Raw genomic sequence first — 23,040 nt, forward strand, 5'->3', positions numbered from 1 at the left:
TTGGGATGTTTCAATGCACCGGCTAATAGACAGATATTAAAATGCTAGAGGACTAATGCAAGTGTGTGAGTATAAATAACCTTACAGATACCTTTAATATGTAGGAACGTCCCACCTCACGTCCTTCTCTCTCTCTTCCGCACTCTGATGTAGACCTACCATAATGGAGAGGGGTGGCGAAATCAAGATGCAACTTAAAAGTATTTAATGGGTGATAATGTATTACTGATAAAGAACAAGTATGGATTCTTGAGGCATAAAACTACATTTCAAAGACGCGTATATCAATTTTATAATTCTGTATTTCGTATTATGTAACTTCTCTCCGCCTTACCTCCCCGTCCAGATGGTCCGGCCCGGCCTGGTTCGGTTCCTAGGTCTGTGCGGCTCCTCCGTGTCAGATCGGCCTCGCAGCCTCGACCATGGCCTCGGTGTGCTCTGCCTCCCGGGTCCTCACCAGAAACATCCTTTCTGTCAAGGCGGTGAGTTAGTCTGTATCAGGAAACCGTTCTGTAACGTTAATTTTAAGTTTAATGACCGTATGGCTTCGTTCATTTGTGAAAATAAATCAGCCGTTTTTATCTGCGACCCGCTGCCGCCCCACGGTGTTTCCTGTTTCCTAACTAACCTCAGCTCCTCATGTGTGTCCCTGTTGTGGTGGTTAACTGTGTTAAACTCTCTTCCCTGTTGTGGTGGTTAACTGTGTTAAACTCTCTTCCCAGCTGGGTAACCACCCCCAGAGAAGCAGCTCGCTGGCCAGCTACTGTACTGAGACATGTCATGTTGTTTGCATTACTCACTGACTCGGTTCACTCATCTTCACTCGTGTGCCCAGACCCAAGGTCAATGAAGGCTAGCTAATGCTGCTAGCCTGCTGCTAGCCTGGTGCTAGCCTGGTGCTAACCTGGTGCTAGCCTGGTGCTAACCTGGTGCTAACCTGGTGCTAACCTGCTGCTAGCCTGGTGCTAGGCTGATGCTAGCCTGGTGCTAGCCTGGTGCTAGCCTGCTGCTAGCCTGCTGCTAGCCTGCTGCTAGCCTGGTGCTAGCCTGGTGCTGCTGCTAGCCTGCTGCTAGCCTGGTGCTAGCCTGGTGCTAGCCTGGTACTAGCTAACTAGCTACATCTATCCGTCAACGTGGGAATTCAATCCAGTCCCTGTATAGCTCTGTTTGACACTGAGGCAGAGTAGTGTTGGGTTTTCCACAGAATAGTCTAATATCTGTGGCGTTTCTCAGATACCTCCTGCGGGAATGTTAACTAGGTGAACTAGCCCAAGCTGTCAGACTGAGAATGGGAATTATCAGCAGATCACAATGTAAACTGGACGTTTGACGGGTTCTCTCCCCTGTTTGGAGACCGTCTGGACGTGTCTCCGGGTTCTCTCCCCTGTTTGGAGACCGTCTGGACGTGTCTCCGGGTTCTCTCCCCTGTTTGGAGACCGTCTGGACGTTTGACGGGTTGTCTCCCCTGTTTGGAGACCGTCTAGACGTGTGACGGGTTCTCTCCCCTGTTTGGAGATCGTCTGGACGTGTCTCCAGGGCTGACGGGTTCTCTCCCCTGTTTGGAGACCGTCTGGACGTGTGACGGGTTCTCTCCCCTGTTTGGAGACCGTCTGGACGTTTGACGGGTTCTCTCCCCTGTTTGGAGGCCGTCTGGACGTTTGACGGGTTCTCTCCCCTGTTTGGAGACCGTCTGGACGTTTGACGGGTCCTCTCCCCTGTTTGGAGACCGTCTGGACGTTTGACGGGTTCTCTCCCCTGTTTGGAGACCGTCTGGACGTGTGACGGGTTCTCTCCCCTGTTTGGAGACCGTCTGGACGTGTCTCCAGGGCTGACGGGTTCTCTCCCCTGTTTGAAGACCGTCTGGACGTTTGACGGGTTCTCTCCCCTGTTTGGAGACCGTCTGGACGTTTGACGGGTTCTCTCCCCTGTTTGGAGGCCGTCTGGACGTGTCTCCGGGTTCTCTCCCCTGTTTGGAGACCGTCTGGACGTTTGACGGGTTCTCTTCCCTGTTTGGAGACCGTCTGGACGTGTCTCCGGGTTCTCTCCCCTGTTTGGAGACCGTCTGGACGTGTCTCCGGGTTCTCTCCCCTGTTTGGAGACCGTCTGGACGTTTGACGGGTTCTCTCCCCTGTTTGGAGACCGTCTGGACGTGTCTCCAGGGCGGACAGCCGTGGTTCGGTCTAGGTACTGTATTGCTAGAAAGCTAACGTTATCATCTAGTTCCCTCCCACGGGGATCAAAGTTCATATCTATCTAGCTGGCGGAAAGCATGGGTAAACAGACCGCATCTTCTGTGGGTACCCTTTGGGGTGTCTGTGGTGTCAGAGTTAAATCTGGTGCATGTAACTCAAGACAGATATGTATCTTACTACACTCTAGTCAATCAATCAATCAATCAATCAATCAGTGAAGGCCTGTTGAAGTTCACATCAGTTTATCGCCATGTCTATGGTTTACTAGGAATGTGTTTATAGGTCGATGGTGCACAGTGATGGAGAGACAGCGTTATGTTTTTTTGTACACTGCATATTCATAGCCTAGGGCTCTCTTTAGTCCTGGGCTAAGAGTTAACCCTGGGTTAATTTAGCCCCTTTTCACACACATGTTGTTAACCCAGAGTTGACCTTAGCCCAAAGCTATACAATTCTACTAGCCCAGGGTTAAATGTCTGTTGGAAGACACAGTAGTGTGTACATTCCAGTGAGTGTGTGAGTAAACAGCAACATTAGTTTGTTCTGAACTGATTTGTCCGACCACTCCTGAAGACCTGCTACCAGTATGCTTGATGTGTGATTGTGTGCTGTGCTGCTTCCTGACTGACCTGAATTCTTCTTCTGTGGTTTTAATGGGCATCCAGCGTTTAGGGAGTATGAATACCAACAAACTGCCTGGTCCGACCTTACCTGCCTTATATTGACTGATGTGATGTCATGTTCCTGCTCAGCTCCCTGCGGTGTGCCAGGCGGCCGGCTCCAGGAAGCTACACTTCTCCATCTACGGCAAACGGGACGCCAACAACGCCAAGGTCTCCGATGGCGTAAGTCTGCGTCTCTGACCGTCAAACACTCACTACGTCTCACGCAGCGAGACACGGCGATCGCCCACCAGCGCCGATGCTGGTGAATTGTTTTGTGCGTTGGGGTTCCTGAAATTAGAAACGCCACGTAAACAATACAGGAAATCCTAAAAAACATATTTTATCACCTAGGACTCTACCCTGTCTATCCTAACCCTCCCCCTCTGTTGTTTTTGTCCAATCAGATCTCGACACAGTACCCCGTGGTCGACCACGAGTTCGACGCCGTGGTGGTGGGCGCGGGAGGGGCGGGGCTTCGCGCGGCCTTCGGCCTATCGGAGGCCGGCTTCAACACGGCGTGCGTGACTAAGCTGTTCCCCACCAGGTCTCACACCGTGGCCGCTCAGGTACTGGGGTTCTACTGGGTTCTACTGTGGTTCCTCTGTCTGTGCTATATCCATGTTTCTACTGTTAGGGATGGGGATGCTGCTGTCTGTTGCTCCCATATATGCCGTGCGTGTGTGTGCGTGTGTGTGCGTGTGTGCATGTTTTTTTATTCACCTTCCAGGTAGAATAGTCCAAAGGTTGTGCTGATGATGCACTTTGAGACTGGACTGGGCTGGACACACTCTTTCTCTTCTCTAAGCAGAGACTGTCCATGCTAATATCCACACAGATCATGAACCCCCGGCTAAAAGCTGTTTTCTTATGTGACTGAGAAACCTGTTGTTAAGAGGGCATCTAAGGCCAGGTTGTGTTTTCAATCAGAGGTTCACTAGTATCATTATTGACTCTAGATTAGACCAACCCAATAATTAATAAGTAATTCCAAGACGTTTTTATTTGTGATTTAGGGCGGGATCAACGCAGCCCTGGGAAACATGGAGAATGATGATTGGAGGTGGCACTTCTACGACACAGTGAAGGGATCTGATTGGCTGGGAGACCAGGACGCTATCCACTACATGACAGAGCAGGCTCCAGCAGCTGTGGTAGAGGTGAGGACACACACACACACACACACACACATACACACACACACATACACACACCCGCATGCACACGCACACACACGCATGCACACACACATATACACACACACACACATGCACACACACACACACGCACACACACGCATGCACACACACATATACACACACACACCCCCGCAGTGTGTGAGTGATTTAGAAGAGGGCGTTCCAGAGGGGGTCGGGGGTCAGCAGTGGAGGGGTCAGTAAAGGTCTCGTCCAGAAGTAACTAGAGAACGTCTGCCCCCCCCCCCCCCCCCCCCCCCCACATACCCCGCGTGTCCCAGTGATCAGCAGTGCTGCTGTTAACCTGTGTGTGTGTGTGTGTGTGTGTGTGTGTGTGTGTGTGTGTGTGTGTGTGTGTGTGTGTGTGTGTGTGTGTGTGTGTGTGTGTGTGTGTGTGTGTGTGTGTGTGTGTGTGTGTGTCCAGCTGGAGAACTTCGGCATGCCCTTCAGCAGGACAGAGGATGGGAAGATCTACCAGCGCGCGTTCGGAGGCCAGAGCCTGAAGTTCGGGAAGGGCGGTCAGGCGCACAGGTGCTGCTGCGTCGCTGACCGGACCGGTCACTCCCTCCTCCACACCCTCTACGGACGGGTACGACCCGGCGCACGCAACGAGTGCACTCACAAAAGTGTCTCTGGCTCAAACAACGTGCATGATTTCAAAACACGGACGAAAGTTCACTAATCTAACCCTCACTTTCTGTCTCTATGTCTGTGTGTCTCTCTCCTCCTGTCTCTCTGCCTTTGTGTGTGTGTCACTCCTCCTCCTGTCTCTTTGTCTGTGTGTCTCCTCCTGTCTGTCTGTGTGTCTCTCCTCCTCTCCTGTCTCTCCGTCTGTCTCTCTCCTCTCCTGTCTGTCTCTCCTCTCCTGTCTCTCTGTCTCCTCCTCTCCTGTCTCTCTGTCTCCTCCTCTCCTGTCTCTTTGTCTCCTCCTCTCCTGTCTCTTTGTCTCCTCCTCTCCTGTCTCTCTGTCTCCTCCTGTCTCTTTGTCTCCTCCTCTCCTGTCTCTCTGTCTCCTCCTCTCCTGTCTCTCTGTGTCTCTCTCCTCCTCTCCTGTCTCTCTGTGTCTCTCCTCCTCTCCCGTGTCTCTGTCTGTGTGTGTCTCTCCTCCTCTCCTGTCTCTCTGTGTCTCTCTCCTCCTCTCCTGTCTCTCTGTGTCTCTCCTCCTCTCCCGTGTCTCTGTCTGTGTGTCTCTCTCCTCTCCTGTCTCTCTCTCTCCTCCTCTCCTGTCTCTCTGTGTCTCTCTCCTCCTCTCCCGTGTCTCTGTCTGTGTGTGTCTCTCCTCCTCTCCCGTCTCTCCTGTCCGTGTCTCTCCTCAGTCTCTGAGGTATGACACCAGCTACTTCGTGGAGTACTTTGCTCTGGACCTGCTGATGGAGAACGGGGAGTGTCAGGGCGTGATCGCTCTCTGCATGGAGGACGGCTCCATCCACCGCTTCAGGGCCAAGAACACCGTCATCGCCACCGGGTACCGTCCGCCCACCAGTCTCTCTCTGAGTATCTCTGTCCCCTCTCTCTGTCTCTCTCCTCTCTCCCTCCCTCTCTCTGTCTCTCTCCTCTCTCTCTCCCTCTCTCTGTCTCCTCTCTCTCCTCTCTGTCCTCTCTCTCCTCTCTCTGAGTATCTCTGTCCCCTCTCTCTGTCTCTCTCCTCTCTCTCTCCCTCTCCCTCTCTCTGTCTCCTCTCTCTCTCTCTCCCCCTCTCTCTGTCCCCTCTCTCTCCTCTCTCCCTATCTCTGTCTCTCTCCTCTCTCTGTCCCCTCTCTCTGTCTCTCTCCTCTCTCTCTCCTCTCTCCCTCTCTCTGTCTCTCTCTCTCTCTCCCCCTCTCTCTGTCCCCTCTCTCTGTCTCTCTCCCCTCTCTCTGTCTCTCTCCTCTCTCTCTCCTCTCTCCCTCTCTCTGTCTCTCTCTCTCTCTCCCCCTCTCTCTGTCCCCTCTCTCTGTCTCTCTCCTCCCTCTCTCTCTCTCTCTCTCCTCTCTCTCCCTCTCCCTCTCTCTGTCTCCTCTCTCTCTCTCTCCCCCTCTCTCTGTCCCCTCTCTCTGTCTCTCTCTCTCCTCTCTCTCTGTCTTCTCTCTCTCCTCTCTCTCTCCCTCCCTCTCTCCTCTCCCTCTCCCTCTCTCTGTCTCCTCTCTCTCTCTCCCTCTCTCTGTCTCTCTCTCTCTCTCTCCCTCTGTCTTCTCTCTCTCCTCTCTCTCTGTCTTCTCTCTCTCCTCTCTTCCTCTCTCTCTCCTCTCTCCCTCTCTCTCTCCCTGTCTCTGTCTCCTCTCTCTCCTCTCTCTCTCCCTCTCCCTCTCTCTGTCTCCTCTCTCCTCTCTCTCTCTCTCTCTCCCTCTCTCTGTCTCCTCTCTCTCCTCTCTCTCTCTCTCTCTCCCTCTCTCTGTCTCCTCTCTCTCCTCTCTCTCTCCTCTCTCCCTCTCTCTCTCCTCTCTCTCTCTCTCCCTCTCTCTGTCCCCTCTCTCTGTCTCTCTCCCTCTCTCTCCTCTCTCTCCTCTCTCTCCTCTCTCTCCTCTCTCTCCTCTCTCCTCTCTCTCCCTCTCACTCTCCCTCTCTCTGTCTCCTCTCTCTCCCCTCTCTCCCTCTCACTCTCCCTCTCTCTGTCTCCTCTCTCTCCCCTCTCTCCCTCTCTCTCTCCCTGTCTCTGTCTCCTCTCTCTCCTCTCTCCCTCTCTCTCTCCCTCTCTCTGTCTCCTCTCTCTCCTCTCTCCCTCTCTCTCTCTCCCTCTCTCTCTCCCTGTCTCTGTCTCCCCTCTCTCCCTCTCTCTCTCCCTGTCTCTGTCTCCTCTCTCTCCTCTCTCCCTCTCCTCTCTCTCTCCCTCTCTCTGTCTCCTCTCTCCCTCTCTCTCCTCTCTCTCTCTCTCTCCCTCTCTCCCTCTCTCTCTCCCTCTCTCTCTCCCTGTCTCTCTCTCTCCCTCTCTTTCTCCCTCTCTCCCCTCTCTCTGTCTCTTTTCTGTGGTCTCTGTTCAGCTCTTCAGACTGGCGTCTTATTTTCATTCATCTTGCCACCGTGTGGAACTACAATATTTTTTAACAAAACTTGAATGATGAATATATGAAAAATACTATTTTATTTGAAAGACACAAAATGCAAAACCATGCTGTTGTTAACCTTATAGTTCCATTTTGTCCTGTTTTATAACCTGTGATCAGGACATAACTGATCTAATACCAGCACTGATCTGCATTTTCACTGCTTTGTTTGAACAGACGAGGGTGTGAGTTTAGTCCATAGGGATAGATACTCATTTGCAGCCAGTCCCAGAATAATAATAATAATAATAATAATAATAATAATAATAAATAAAGTTTGATTAGCGCTTTTCTGGGTACCCAAAGTCGCTTTAAATAAGTAACATATATATATATTTTTTAAATGTTCATCTCGCCGATACATATCGTCACATTTTTATATTGTGATTAATTATATGTGATTAATGATATTGTTGTTACCATAACAACGGCCGTGGTGTGGTGTGTTTGTCTCCAGGGGTTACGGCCGCACGTTCTTCAGCTGCACGTCGGCGCACACCAGCACGGGCGACGGCAACGCCATGGTGACCCGGGCCGGCCTGCCCTGCCAGGACCTGGAGTTCGTCCAGTTCCACCCCACAGGTCAGGGTCGCCCCGGCGTCATGGTGATGACCCCCCCTCCATGACCAGGGCTAGCGTAACGGTTATGACCCCCCCTCCATGACCAGGGCAAGAGTAACGGTTATGACCCCCCCCCCCCCCCTCCATGACCAGGGCTAGAGTAACGGTTATGACCCCCCCCCCCCCCCCTCCATGACCAGGGCTAGAGTAACGGTTATGACCCCCCCCTCCATGACCAGGGCTAGAGTAACGGTTATGACCCCCCCCCCTCCATGACCAGGGCTAGAGTAACGGTTATGACCCCCCCCCCTCCATGACCAGGGCTAGCGTAACGGTTATGACCCCCCCCCCTCCATGACCAGGGCTAGAGTAACGGTTATGACCCCCCCCCCCCTCCATGACCAGGGCTAGAGTAACGGTTATGACCCCCCCTCCATGACCAGGGCTAGAGTAACGGTTATGACCCCCCCCCCTCCATGACCAGGGCTAGAGTAACGGTTATGACCCCCCCCTCCATGACCAGGGCTAGAGTAACGGTTATGACCCCCCCTCCATGACCAGGGCTAGAGTAACGGTTATGACCCCCCCCCCTCCATGACGAGGGCTAGAGTAACGGTTATGACCCCCCCCCCTCCATGACCAGGGCTAGCGTAACGGTTATGACCCCCCCCCCCCTCCATGACCAGGGCTAGAGTAACGGTTATGACCCCCCCCCCCCCCTCCATGACCAGGGCTAGAGTAACGGTTATGACCCCCCACCTCCATGACCAGGGCTAGAGTAACGGTTATGACCCCCCCTCCATGACCAGGGCTAGAGTAACGGTTATGACCCCCCCCCCTCCATGACCAGGGCTAGCGTAACGGTTATGACCCCCCCCCCTCCATGACCAGGGCTAGAGTAACGGTTATGACCCCCCCTCCATGACCAGGGCTAGAGTAACGGTTATGACCCCCCCCCCTCCATGATCAGGGCTAGAGTAACGGTTATGACCCCCCCTCCATGACCAGGGCTAGAGTAACGGTTATGACCCCCCCCCCCTCCATGACGAGGGCTAGAGTAACGGTTATGACCCCCCCCCCCCCCATGACCAGGGCTAGCGGAACTGCACAGTCACGTGTTTGTTTGTGTTTACATATAGAGTGGATATTTACACACCTTTGATAGCAGTAACCATTAGGAGTGTGTGTGTGTGTGTGTGTGTGTGTGTGTGTGTGTGTGTGTGTGTGTGTGTGTGTGTGTGTGTGTGTGTGTGTGTGTGAGAGAGTGTGTGTGTGAGAGTGTGTGTGTGAGAGTGTGTGAGAGTGTGAGTGTATGAGTGAGTCTGCATATGCGTGTATTTGTGTCACTGGGCTCATTTCCTGTGATGTCACATCCTCCTGCCTCCAGGCATCTACGGTGCGGGCTGCCTGATCACCGAGGGTTGCCGTGGCGAGGGTGGGATCCTGATCAACAGCGAGGGGGAGCGCTTCATGGAGCGCTACGCGCCCAACGCCAAGGACCTGGCCTCCCGAGACGTGGTCTCCAGATCCATGACCATCGAGATCCGCGAGGGCAGGTGGGCACCACTACCGCGTGTGTGTGTGCGTGTGTGTGTGCGCGTGTGTGTGTGTGTGTCCGTGTGTGTGTGTGTGTCCGTGTGTGTTTGCGTGTGTGTGTCCGTGTGTGTTTGCGTGTGTGTGTGTGTGTGTGTATCAAGACAGACCTGTAACCATGTCAGTATCTTTAAGGATCTAGTCCAGGCAGGGACCATATATAATTGTGTGTGTGTGTGTGTGTGTGTGTGTGTGTGTGTGTGTGTGTGTGTGTGTGTGTGTGTGTGTGTTTCCCCATGTCTGTGCCCGTGTGTCTCCGTGTGTGTGTCTCCGTGTGTGTGTGTGTGTGTGTGTGTGTGTGTGTGTGTGTGTGTGTCCCTCAGGGGCTGTGGTCCAGAGAAGGACCATGTGTACCTGCAGCTCCACCACCTGCCCCCTCAGCAGCTGGCCACGCGCCTGCCGGGCATCTCGGAGACGGCCATGATCTTCGCCGGCGTGGACGTCACCAAGGAGCCCATCCCTGTCCTGCCCACCGTGCACTACAACATGGGGGGCGTCCCCACCAACTACAAGGGACAGGTAATTACCATGGGGACACCCCCACCCACTACAAGGGACAGGTCATTAACATGGGGACATCCCCACCCACTACAAGGGACAGGTCATTAACATGGGGACGTCCCCACCCACTACAAGGGACAGGTCATTAACATGGGGACACCCCCACCCTCTACAAGGGACAGGTAATTACCATGGGGACACCCCCACCCACTACAAGGGACAGGTCATTAACATGGGGACACCCCCACCCACTACAAGGGACAGGTCATTAACATGGGGACACCCCCACCCACTACAAGGGACAGGTCATTACCATGGGGACACCCCCACCCACTACAAGGGACAGGTCATTACCATGGGGGGCGTCCCCACCCACTACAAGGGACAGGTAATTACCATGGGGACGTCCCCACCCACTACAAGGGACAGGTCATTAACATGGGGACGTCCCCACCAACTACAAGGGACAGGTCATTAACATGGGGACGTCCCCACCCACTACAAGGGACAGGTCATTAACATGGGGACATCCCCACCCACTACAAGGGACAGGTCATTAACATGGGGACGTCCCCACCCACTACAAGGGACAGGTCATTAACATGGGGACGTCCCCACCCACTACAAGGGACAGGTCATTAACATGGGGACGTCCCCACCAACTACAAGGGACAGGTAATTACCATGGGGACACCCCACCCACTACAAGGGACAGGTAATGAACATGGGGACGTCCGCCCCCACTACAAGGGACAGGTCATTAACATGGGGGGCGTCCCCACCCACTACAAGGGACAGGTAATTACCATGGGGACGTCCGCCCCCACTACAAGGGACAGGTAATTACCATGGGGACGTCCCCACCCACTACAAGGGACAGGTCATTAACATGGGGACGTCCCCACCCGCTACAAGGGACAGGTCATTAACATGGGGACATCCCCACCCACTACAAGGGACAGGTCATTAACATGGGGACATCCCACCCACTAGAAGGGACAGGTCATTAACATGGGGACGTCCCCACCCGCTACAAGGGACAGGTCATTAACATGGGGACACCCCCACCCACTACAAGGGACAGGTCATTAACATGGGGGCGTCCCCACCCACTACAAGGGACAGGTCATTAACATGGGGACATCCCCACCCTCTACAAGGGACAGGTCATTAACATGGGGACACCCCCACCCGCTACAAGGGACAGGTCATTAACATGGGACGTCCCCACCCACTACAAGGGACAGGTCATTACCATGGGGACATCCCCACCCACTACAAGGGACAGGTCATTACCATGGGGACATCCCCACCCGCTACAAGGGACAGGTCATTACCATGGGGACATCCCCACCCGCTACAAGGGACAGGTCATTACCATGGGGACACCCCCACCCACTACAAGGGACAGGTCATTACCATGGGGACACCCCCACCCACTACAAGGGACAGGTCATTACCATGGGGACATCCCCACCCTCTACAAGGGACAGGTAACCACCAGTAGACTGGACCCCCTGTGACCCTGTGACCCTGGAACCTGCCCACATGTGGACACCAGTAGACACTGTAAACCTATAATTGTAACCTACCTACAACGATTACCTACCTACAATGTGAGTGTGATGCTTCAAAGGAAGCCCCGCCCATATGGGCATATTAGACACTTTCACTGAGTCTCCATAGACAAAGAACAGAAACATCCCAAATACATCATCCAATATTACACCTGCTGGAAACAAGAGATGTTGATCTCCTGTGATGGATCATGAACAAACACGGTAAAGAGGGAAGAGATAAAGCATCTCCCTGTTCAATCATTCACCTGGACCCGCTACTTAAATCATTCACCTGGACCCGCTACTTAAATCATTCACCTGGACCCGCTACTTAAATCATTCACCTGGACCCGCTACTTAAATCATTCACCTGGACCCGCTACAGCAGCCTGATGATGGCAGGACTACCTTTATAAACCTGCCTGCATGAGGACACCAGAGACACTGGAAACATGTGACCTACATATGGACACCTGAGTGTGCTATTATACTAAACACCTGAGTGTGCTATTATACTAAACACCTGAGTGTGCTATTATACTAAACACCTGAGTGTGCTATTATACTAAACACCTGAGTGTGCTATTATACTAAACACCTGAGTGTGCTATTATACTAAACACCTGAGTGTACTATTTATACTAAACACCTGAGTGTGCTATTATACTAAACACCTGAGTGTACTATTTATACTAAACACCTGAGTGTACTATTTATACTAAACACCTGAGTGCTATTTATACTAAACACCTGAGTGTGCTATTATACTAAACACCTGTGTGTGCTATTATACTAAACACCTGAGTGTACTATTTATTCTAAACACCTGAGTGTACTATTTATTCTAAACACCTGAGTGTACTATTTATACTAAACACCTGAGTGTACTATTTATACTAAACACCTGAGTGTACTATTTATACTAAACACCTGAGTGTACTATTTATACTTAACACCTGAGTGTGCTATTTATACTAAACACCTGAGTGCTATTTATACTAAACACCTGAGTGTGCTATTTATACTTAACACCTGAGTGTGCTATTATACTAAACACCTGTGTGCTATTATACTAAACACCTGAGTGTGCTATTATACTAAACACCTGAGTGTACTATTTATACTAAACACCTGAGTGTACTATTATACTAAACACCTGAGTGTACTATTTATACTAAACACCTGAGTGTGCTATTATACTAAACACCTGAGTGTACTATTTATACTAAACACCTGAGTGTGCTATTTATACTAAACACCTGAGTGTACTATTTATACTTAACACCTGAGTGTGCTATTATACTAAACACCTGAGTGTGCTATTATACTAAACACCTGAGTGTACTATTTATACTAAACACCTGAGTGTACTATTTATACTTAACACCTGAGTGTACTATTTATACTTAACACCTGAGTGTGCTATTATACTAAACACCTGAGTGTGCTATTATACTAAACACCTGAGTGTACTATTTATACTAAACACCTGAGTGTACTATTTATACTAAACACCTGAGTGTGCTATTTATACTAAACACCTGAGTGTGCTATTTATACTAAACACCTGAGTGTACTATTTATACTAAACACCTGAGTGTGCTATTTATACTAAACACCTGAGTGTACTATTTATACTTAACACCTGAGTGTACTATTTATACTAAACACCTGAGTGTACTATTTATACTAAACACCTGTGTACTATTTATACTAAACACCTGAGTGTACTATTTATACTAAACACCTGAGTGTACTATTTATACTAAACACCTGAGTGTACTATTTATACTAAACACCTGAGTGTGCTATTATACTAAACACCTGAGTGTACTATTTATACTTAACACCTGAGTGTGCTATTTATACTAAACACCTGAGTGTACTATTTATACTAAACACCTGAGTGTACTATTTATACTAAACACCTGAGTGTACTATTTATACTTAACACCTGAGTGTGCTATTTATACTTAACACCTGAGTGTGCTATTTATACTAAACACCTGAGTGTACTATTTATACTAAACACCTGAGTGTACTATTTATACTTAACACCTGAGTGTACTATTTATACTTAACACCTGAGTGTGCTATTATACTAAACACCTGAGTGTGCTATTTATACTAAACACCTGAGTGTGCTATTTATACTAAACACCTGAGTGTACTATTTATACTAAACACCTGAGTGTACTATTATACTAAACACCTGAGTGTACTATTATACTAAACACCTGAGTGTGCTATTATACTAAACACCTGAGTGTACTATTTATACTAAACACCTGAGTGTACTATTTATTCTAAACACCTGAGTGTACTATTTATACTAAACACCTGTGTACTATTTATACTAAACACCTGAGTGTACTATTTATACTAAACACCTGAGTGTACTATTTATACTAAACACCTGAGTGTACTATTTATACTAAACACCTGAGTGTGCTATTATACTAAACACCTGAGTGTGCTATTTATACTAAACACCTGAGTGTGCTATTTATACTAAACACCTGAGAGTGCTATTATACTAAACACCTGAGTGTACTATTTATACTAAACACCTGTGTACTATTTATACTAAACACCTGAGTGTACTATTTATACTAAACACCTGAGTGTGCTATTATACTAAACACCTGAGTGTGCTATTTATACTAAACACCTGAGTGTGCTATTATACTAAACACCTGAGTGTGCTATTTATACTGAACAACAGCGTGTTACGTACTCAGTGGTGTCCAGTTTTCTGACGGCACGCCTGGTGCTGTGGTCCAGGTCATCACCTACACGCCCGAGGGGGGCGACCAGGTGGTGCCCGGCCTGTACGCCTGCGGGGAGGCGGGCTGCGCCTCCGTCCACGGGGCCAACCGGCTGGGCGCCAACTCCCTGCTGGACCTGGTGGTGTTCGGACGCGCCTGCGCCCTCACCATCGCTGACATCTGCACTCCAGGTCTGTCTCTTCTCCTCTGTCCTCCTCTCTCAGGTCCTCCTGGCACATTTATACCACAGAAACATTTATATTACATATTTATAAACATATTTATTACATATTTATAAACATATTTATACAACAAACATTTATATTACATATTTATAAACATATTTATTACATATTTAAAAACATATTTATACTACATAAACATTCATATTACATATTTATAAACATATTTATTACATATTTATAAACATATTTATACTACATAAACATTTATATTACATATTTACAAACATTTACTACATATTTATAAACATATTTATACTGCGTATTTACAAACATTTATACCACAAACATTTATATTACATATTTATAAACATTTATTACATATTTATAAACATATTTATACCACAAACATTTATATTACATATTTATAAACGTATTTATTACATATTTAAAAACATATTTATACTACATAAACATTCATATTACATATTTATAAACATATTTATTACATATTTATAAACATATTTATACTACATACACATTTTTATTATAAACATTTATTACATATTTATAAACATATTTATACTGCATATTTACAAACATATTTATAAATATTTATAAACATTTATTACATATTTATAAACATATTTATACCACAAACATTTATATTACATATTTACAAATGTATTTATTACATATTTATAAACATATTTATAATACATAAACATTTATATTACATATTTATTACATATTTATAAACATATTTATACTACATATGTATATATCGTCAACATATTCATGTTACATATTTTGAGCACATCAGAGCTGGCAGTAACATTTCACTGTGATGGTAAACTGATTATACGTTTGCATGTAAAGATCTGAATCAGGACTGCAGTGTGTAAAGGGTGCGCTTGTTTTGTCCCGCTAGGAGAGAAGCTGTCCCCCCTGAAGCCCAACGCAGGGGAGGAGTCGGTGGCCAACTTGGACAAGCTGCGCTTCGCCGACGGCAACATCCGTACCTCAGAGATCAGACTCAACATGCAGAAGGTGGATTACTGGATTACTCTCAGATTAGATGAGATTAAGACAATGTGAACGTCTTAATCCTGGACTATAGGAATGATAGCAATGGTCTTCATTATGGATGTATCAGTTTGATGAACGGTGTTCCTTCTTCCTGACCTCTCTCTCTCTCTGTCCCCCCGTCCTGTCCAGACCATGCAGAACCACGCTGCTGTGTTCCGCACCGGTGACGTCCTGAAGGAGGGCTGTGACAAGATGGACGCCATCTACCAGACCCTGGATGACATCAAAACCTTCGACAGAGGTAGGCTCCGGAGCCGCTGGGCCCCGCCTCCTGACCAGCTATCTAGCCGAGTCCGTCAAGGTCAACCATCACACGCTGAGAAAATCAATCCATTCTAATTTAATAGAGCGGCTCCACTGCAGCCGTTGTTGCGTTGGACGCCAGCATCCAACATTAAACAATCGCCCAGGATCATGTCTTGATTTTTGATGGTAGAATGTCAACCAAAGAAAGAGAAGAAAGCACATCCACTGGGTGGGCCAGGTGCAGGACAAACCAGAAAACAGTAAATGAAATGAAATAAATAAATGAAAGCTGCAAGCAGCCTCTCTAGGGGCCAAGCGCAATAAACGCTTCAAAGCATGCCCCTCTACAACTGTACTAAGTCTGGGGAATGTCTGCATGGCAGTTAGGCTTAAACCAGAAATGAGCTCTCTAGCGCCCCCATTTGGTTAGATTGGGCCAATAATGGAGGGGTCCCTTTCCGTTATGTGTCCAGACATGGTGGTGTTTGGTCTATCCACTGAGACATTATAGACCTTAATGTAATAATCCCCGCCCAAGCATCACACTTTGCAAACTGAATTGCCCCATAAAGGCATATTTTTTCTACTTTTCAAAAATCGACCTTGATAGTCCTATCATACCATGTCTTAATAAATCGGTATCGGTATCGGCCGATCCTGAGGAAAATAATCGGTGATCGGTATCGGCCCAAAAAAATCAGATCGGAGCATCCATAAGAGCTATCATGTCTCCCTGTCTCATTCTTTCCTGCATTTCAGGCAATGAAGATTGGTTGTCTTTTTTTGAGAGGCAACCGGGAGAATAATGTGTAAAAAAGTAATTGTTTGGTTGCTTAAGTAAATAACTAACTTTTTATGAGATATCTGTTCTCTCTTTTTAGGGAAATATTGAAATTCTGATTAAAATGTTTCAACTGTGAATCTGGACATCTACATAATTGTATTTGGGGTTGTAATTGGGATGGATATACTATGCGCCTCGCAAGAGCCATGTATCTACTCGCACACAGAAATTCTAGTTTCAGAACGCTCCAAAAAGAGTCATTTGCATATTAAAATCACTAAAAATGTCTTCTGGGGGAGGATGGCCCCGGACCCTCCTACCATAACTTGGTTTCGGACCTGTCACCTTTTTCACTCTCGGGAGTTTGCAGGTCTGCCTATAGATATCGGACCCTAGATTGCGTGTACCGTGTTTCATACAGATTGGTCAAAGTCTCTAGGAGGAGATAAATTTTAAGTGTTTTTCAAATAATTCAAAATGGTGGAAAATCTGTATAATCAGAAGTTATAGGTCCTTGAGGCAAGTTTGTTCGTCATGAGGAGAGACGTGTGCAAAGTTTATGTCTGTAGGTCAAACGGGGCCTGAGATATGCCTGTTCAAAGTTTGAGATTTCAAACGGTTCCTATAGCGCCACCATCTGGCCAATCAATGCAATATTTCTTGGAGCAAAACTTGAAAACTTTTGACCAATCACACACACAGTTAGCGGTCAGAATAATAATAATAGGGAATCCACACAATAATAATAGGGTCCTCGCCCTTTCAGGGCTTGGCCCCTAAAAAGTAGAGTCCGCACACTGGAAGTTATATGAAGGACTATTCCCAGGAGCTTATTTTAACGTTTCGATCAAGTAGATATTCATCAGAAAGATCTTCATCAGATGAAGATCTACTTGATCGAAACGTTAAAATGAACTCCTGGGAATAGTCCTTCATATTACTTCCAGTGTGCGGACTCTACTTTTTTCACAGAATGTCAATCAAATCCTTTATTTAACTAGATGGGCATCATTGAGATCAAAATCTCTTTTTCAAGAGTGATCTGGCCAAGAAGGCAGCAGAAACAAAGTTACAGCAATAAAAGAAACGTAACAGACTACAGAGACACATACTTTTAGCCTGGTACGACCATCCCGTTCTCACGAGCTCACATTCTGTTTCACTAACGCAGAACGGTCTGGCCTTCGCCTCCTCTAGAGCCATTATCCCAGACCATACTGGGCCAATCAGGGACTGCGTTTTAACTGCTGTCCCGCCCCACAGTGGAAAGCAGCCCCTGATTGGTTCGTGTCCCTGCCGCTCGCTAAAAAAACATGGCGGCTCCCGAAGCAACGAGTGGTAACGTTAACGTTAGAAGAATAAATGCAGCTATAAGTGCAGTTATTGCAGAAATAGACTTAATCACAATCGCTCTCTATGGGGCGAAGGCCAGACCGATATTGCAGAGCGAAGCAGTGAGCTCGCGAGATCAGGATGGTCATACCAGGCTAACATACTTTCACAGCAAGAATCAGTTGTAGGGCAAGTTATCAAACACAGTTGCACTGACCAAGAGAACTGGTTTCATAGTCTTTTAAAATGGATATAAATGCACCCAGTGTGATCAATCCTGGCAATTTCAGGTCCTTTTGCAACTCATTCCATGTCGATGGAGCAGCACATTTAAAAGCCTTATTTCCTAGTTCAGTTCTCACTCTGGGAGACCATCTGAAGAGCATCTTGGGAGTGAAGGACATGCTGGTTTTGCTTTATGCACAACAGAACTCCTAGATCAGGGGGTACCCGCCCAATCACAACTCCTAGATCAGGGGGTACCCGCCCAATCACAACTCCTAGATCAGGGGGTACCAGCCCAATCACAACTCCTAGATCAGGAGGTACCAGCCCAATCACAACTCCTAGATCAGGGGGTACCAGCCCAATCACAACTCCTAGATCAGGAGGTACCAGCCCAATCACAACTCCTAGATCAGGGGGTACCAGCCCAATCACAACTCCTAGATCAGGAGGTACCAGCCCAATCACAACTCCTAGATCAGGGGGTACCAGCCCAATCACAACTCCTAGATCAGGAGGTACCAGCCCAATCACAACTCCTAGATCAGGGGGTACCAGCCCAATCACAACTCCTAGATCAGGGGGTACCCGCCCAATCACAACTCCTAGATCAGGGGGTACCAGCCCAATCACAACTCCTAGATCAGGGGGTACCAGCCCAATCACAACTCCTAGATCAGGGGGTACCAGCCCAATCACAACTCCTAGATCAGGGGGTACCCGCCCAATCACAACTCCTAGATCAGGGGGTACCCGCCCAATCACAACTCCTAGATCAGGAGGTACCAGCCCAATCACAACTCCTAGATCAGGGGGTACCCGCCCAATCACAACTCCTAGTTCAGGAGGTACCCGCCCAATCACAACTCCTAGATCAGGGGGTACCCGCCCAATCACAACTCCTAGTTCAGGAGGTACCAGCCCAATCACAACTCCTAGATCAGGGGGTACACCCGCCCAATCAGGGCTTTATACAAAAATGAGAGCCATCTTGAATATCTCAGAGTAGAAAGAGACGGGCAATTTGCAGAAGCATATAGAGTGCATATAGAGCACACTTGGTACATTCACTCTATGTACTGAACACTAACCGGACCACATCGTCCCCTCTGCTCCAGCGACAGACAGCGCAGGGTGAAAGGTCATGTTCTCGGTGGCGTCCGTCCGTACGTCCGTCAGCAGGATTACGCACCGATTTTCATGAAAGTCGGTGGAAGGGTGTAGCATGGACCAACTTAGAACCTACTACATTTTGGAGCGGGTCTGAATCATGGAGCGGTTCCACTAGCCGTTTCTTGGTTTGTTTGTTTGTTTGTTTGTTTGTTAGCAGGTTTACGCAAAAACGACCAGACCGATTTTCATGCACCTCGGTGGAGGGTGTAGCATGGCTGGGTGGAGGGGTGCAGCATGGCTGGGTGGAGGGGTGTAGCATGGCTGGGTGGAGGGGTGTAGCATGGCTGGGTGGAGGGGTGCAGCATGGCTGGGTGGAGGGGTGTAGCATGGCTCGGTGGAGGGGTGCAGCATGGCTGGGTGGAGGGGTGGAGCATGGGCTAACTTAGAACCCCTTACATTTTGGAGCAGATCTGAGTCACAGGGCCAAACGACTCATTCGATTCTGGAGTGAATCCGAATCATAGGACAGGTCCAAAAGCCTCCCAAACACGGCCGGCCAGACATTCACCTCCAAACACGGCCGGGCCAGACATTCACCTCCATTCATTTTTTGGACCAAGATGACACAGGATTACACAAAAACTACCAGACCGCTTTTCATGAGATTGGAGGAGTGCAGGAGTGCAGGAGTGCAGGAGTGCAGGAGTGGAGGAGTGCAGGAGTGCAGGAGTGGAGGAGTGGAGGAGTGGAGGAGTGCAGGAGTGGAGGAGTGGAGGAGTGGAGGAGTGCAGGAGTGGAGGAGTGGAGGAGTGCAGGAGTGGAGGAGTGGAGGAGTGGAGGAGTGGAGGAGTGCAGGAGTGGAGGAGTGGAGGAGTGGAGGAGTGCAGGAGTGCAGGAGTGGAGGAGTGCAGGAGTGCAGGAGTGGAGGAGTGGAGGAGTGGAGGAGTGCAGGAGTGGAGGAGTGCAGGAGTGCAGGAGTGGAGGAGTGCAGGAGTGCAGGAGTGGAGGAGTGGAGGAGTGGAGGAGTGGAGGAGTGCAGGAGTGGAGGAGTGGAGGAGTGGAGGAGTGCAGGAGTGGAGGAGTGGAGGAGTGGAGGAGTGGAGGAGTGCAGGAGTGGAGGAGTGGAGGAGTGGAGGAGTGCAGGAGTGGAGGAGTGGAGGAGTGGAGGAGTGCAGGAGTGGAGGAGTGGAGGAGTGGAGGAGTGCAGGAGTGGAGGAGTGGAGGAGTGGAGGAGTGGAGGAGTGCAGGAGTGGAGGAGTGGAGGAGTGGAGGAGTGGAGGAGTGCAGGAGTGGAGGAGTGGAGGAGTGGAGGAGTGCAGGAGTGGAGGAGTGGAGGAGTGGAGGAGTGCAGGAGTGGAGGAGTGGAGGAGTGGAGGAGTGCAGGAGTGGAGGAGTGGAGGAGTGGAGGAGTGGTGGAGTGGAGGAGTGGAGGAGTGGTGGAGTGGAGGAGTGGAGGAGTGGAGGAGTGGTGGAGTGGAGGAGTGGTGGAGTGGAGGAGTGGAGGAGTGGAGGAGTGGTGGAGTGGAGGAGTGGAGGAGTGGTGGAGTGCAGGAGTGGAGGAGTGGAGGAGTGGAGGAGTGGTGGAGTGGAGGAGTGGAGGAGTGGTGGAGTGGAGGAGTGGTGGAGTGGAGGAGTGGAGGAGTGGAGGAGTGGTGGAGTGGAGGAGTGGTGGAGTGGAGGAGTGGTGGAGTGGAGGAGTGGAGGAGTGGAGGAGTGGAGGAGTGGTGGAGTGGAGGAGTGCAGGAGTGGAGGAGTGGAGGAGTGGAGGAGTGGAGGAGTGGTGGAGTGGAGGAGTGGAGGAGTGGTGGAGTGGAGGAGTGGTGGAGTGGAGGAGTGGTGGAGTGGAGGAGTGGAGGAGTGGTGGAGTGGAGGAGTGGAGGAGTGGAGGAGTGGAGGAGTGGTGGAGTGGTGGAGTGGAGGAGTGGAGGAGTGGTGGAGTGGAGGAGTGGAGGAGTGGAGGAGTGGTGGAGTGGAGGAGTGGAGGAGTGGTGGAGTGGAGGAGTGGAGGAGTGGAGGAGTGGTGGAGTGGAGGAGTGGAGGAGTGGAGGAGTGGAGGAGTGGTGGAGTGGAGGAGTGGAGGAGTGGAGGAGTGGTGGAGTGGAGGAGTGGAGGAGTGGAGGAGTGGAGGAGTGGTGGAGTGGAGGAGTGGAGGAGTGGTGGAGTGGAGGAGTGGTGGAGTGGAGGAGTGGAGGAGTGGTGGAGTGGAGGAGTGGAGGAGTGGTGGAGTGGAGGAGTGGAGGAGTGGAGGAGTGGAGGAGTGGTGGAGTGGAGGAGTGGAGGAGTGGAGGAGTGGTGGAGTGGAGGAGTGGAGGAGTGGAGGAGTGGAGGAGTGGTGGAGTGGAGGAGTGGAGGAGTGGTGGAGTGGAGGAGTGGAGGAGTGGTGGAGTGGAGGAGTGGAGGAGTGGTGGAGTGGAGGAGTGGAGGAGTGGAGGAGTGGAGGAGTGGAGGAGTGGTGGAGTGGAGGAGTGGAGGAGTGGAGGAGTGGAGGAGTGGTGGAGTGGAGGAGTGGAGGAGTGGTGGAGTGGAGGAGTGGAGGAGTGGAGGAGTGGAGGAGTGGAGGAGTGGTGGAGTGGAGGAGTGGTGTAGCAGGGCCAATCTAGGCATTCAGTTTTGCCGTGCATAGAGCCATGAAATGCATTCAGAGCACCATCAAAACAAACTCCTAGTATGTTGAAAACTACATGGCAATACATGTTTCTGATTATGATACATGAATACACACAGACACACACACACACACAAATACAGTAGACACACACGCGCACAAACACACACACACACACACACAATGCCTTCTGTCTTTTTACACAGGCTGCTCCTCTGCTAATAGCCTCACTGACATCACCAGAACTGTGCTATGGAGACAGAAAGGGGTGCTGTGTGTGTATGTTTTGTGTGTATGTGTGTGTGTGTGTGTGCATGTGTGTGTACGTAGGAGAGAGTGTTTTGATCTTTCTATAGGAGAATGGTAATTTTTAGCTCCTATGTTTCCAGTGTCTCCTGAACACTGCATGACTGCTCCTGCTGGAGACAACAGAGCCCTAATGAGGCTGCATCCGCCAGTGTGTGTGTGTTTTTAAGATAGTGTATTTACGTGTGTGTGTGTTTTTAAGATAGTGTATTTACGTGTGTGTGTTTTTAAGATAGTGTATTTACGTGTGTGTGTGTTTTTAAGATAGTGTATTTACGTGTGTGTGTTTTTAAGATAGTGTATTACGTGTGTGTGTGTTTTTAAGATAGTGTATTGCGTGTGTGTGTTTTTAAGATAGTGTATTTACGTGTGTGTGTTTTTAAGATAGTGTATTTACGTGTGTGTGTGTTTTTAAGATAGTGTATTTACGTGTGTGTGTTTTTAAGATAGTGTATTTACGTGTGTGTGTTTTTAAGATAGTGTATTTGCGTGTGTGTGTTTTTAAGATAGTGTATTTACGTGTGTGTGTTTTTAAGATAGTGTATTTACGTGTGTGTGTTTTTAAGATAGTGTATTTGCGTGTGTGTGTTTTTAAGATAGTGTATTTACGTGTGTGTGTTTTTAAGATAGTGTATTTACGTGTGTGTGTTTTTAAGATAGTGTATTTACGTGTGTGTGTTTTTAAGATAGTGTATTTACGTGTGTGTGTTTTTAAGATAGTGTATTACGTGTGTGTGTGTTTTTAAGATAGTGTATTTACGTGTGTGTGTGTTTTTAAGATAGTGTATTTACGTGTGTGTGTGTTTTTAAGATAGTGTATTTACGTGTGTGTTTTTAAGATAGTGTATTTACGTGTGTGTGTTTTTAAGATAGTGTATTTACGTGTGTGTGTTTTTAAGATAGTGTATTTGCGTGTGTGTGTTTTTAAGATAGTGTATTTACGTGTGTGTGTTTTTAAGATAGTGTATTTACGTGTGTGTGTTTTTAAGATAGTGTATTTACGTGTGTGTGTTTTTAAGATAGTGTATTTACGTGTGTGTGTGTTTTTAAGATAGTGTATTTACGTGTGTGTGTGTTTTTAAGATAGTGTATTTACGTGTGTGTGT

The 23,040-nt window shown here is 48.8% G+C and overlaps 1 protein-coding gene across 1 annotated transcript; it reads left to right on the plus strand.

Moving 5' to 3' along the window:
• Positions 1–415: 415 nt before the first annotated feature.
• On the plus strand, positions 416–17,550 carry LOC311326435 (succinate dehydrogenase [ubiquinone] flavoprotein subunit, mitochondrial; the record flags this gene model as incomplete). The annotated part of the gene is made up of 13 exons (XM_084459328.1): positions 416–482; positions 2,945–3,037; positions 3,262–3,423; positions 3,871–4,014; positions 4,475–4,639; positions 5,367–5,515; positions 7,528–7,652; positions 9,019–9,187; positions 9,548–9,743; positions 14,069–14,243; positions 15,166–15,284; positions 15,453–15,564; positions 17,525–17,550. Exons 1-13 carry the CDS (start codon positions 423–425, stop codon positions 17,548–17,550), a joined length of 1,695 nt encoding a protein of 564 aa, XP_084315454.1. The 5' UTR covers positions 416–422.
• Positions 17,551–23,040: the final 5,490 nt, after the last annotated feature.

This window comes from Borostomias antarcticus (assembly GCF_949987555.1).
Source record: "Borostomias antarcticus genome assembly, chromosome: 27".
Lineage (NCBI taxonomy): Eukaryota > Metazoa > Chordata > Actinopteri > Stomiiformes > Stomiidae > Borostomias > Borostomias antarcticus.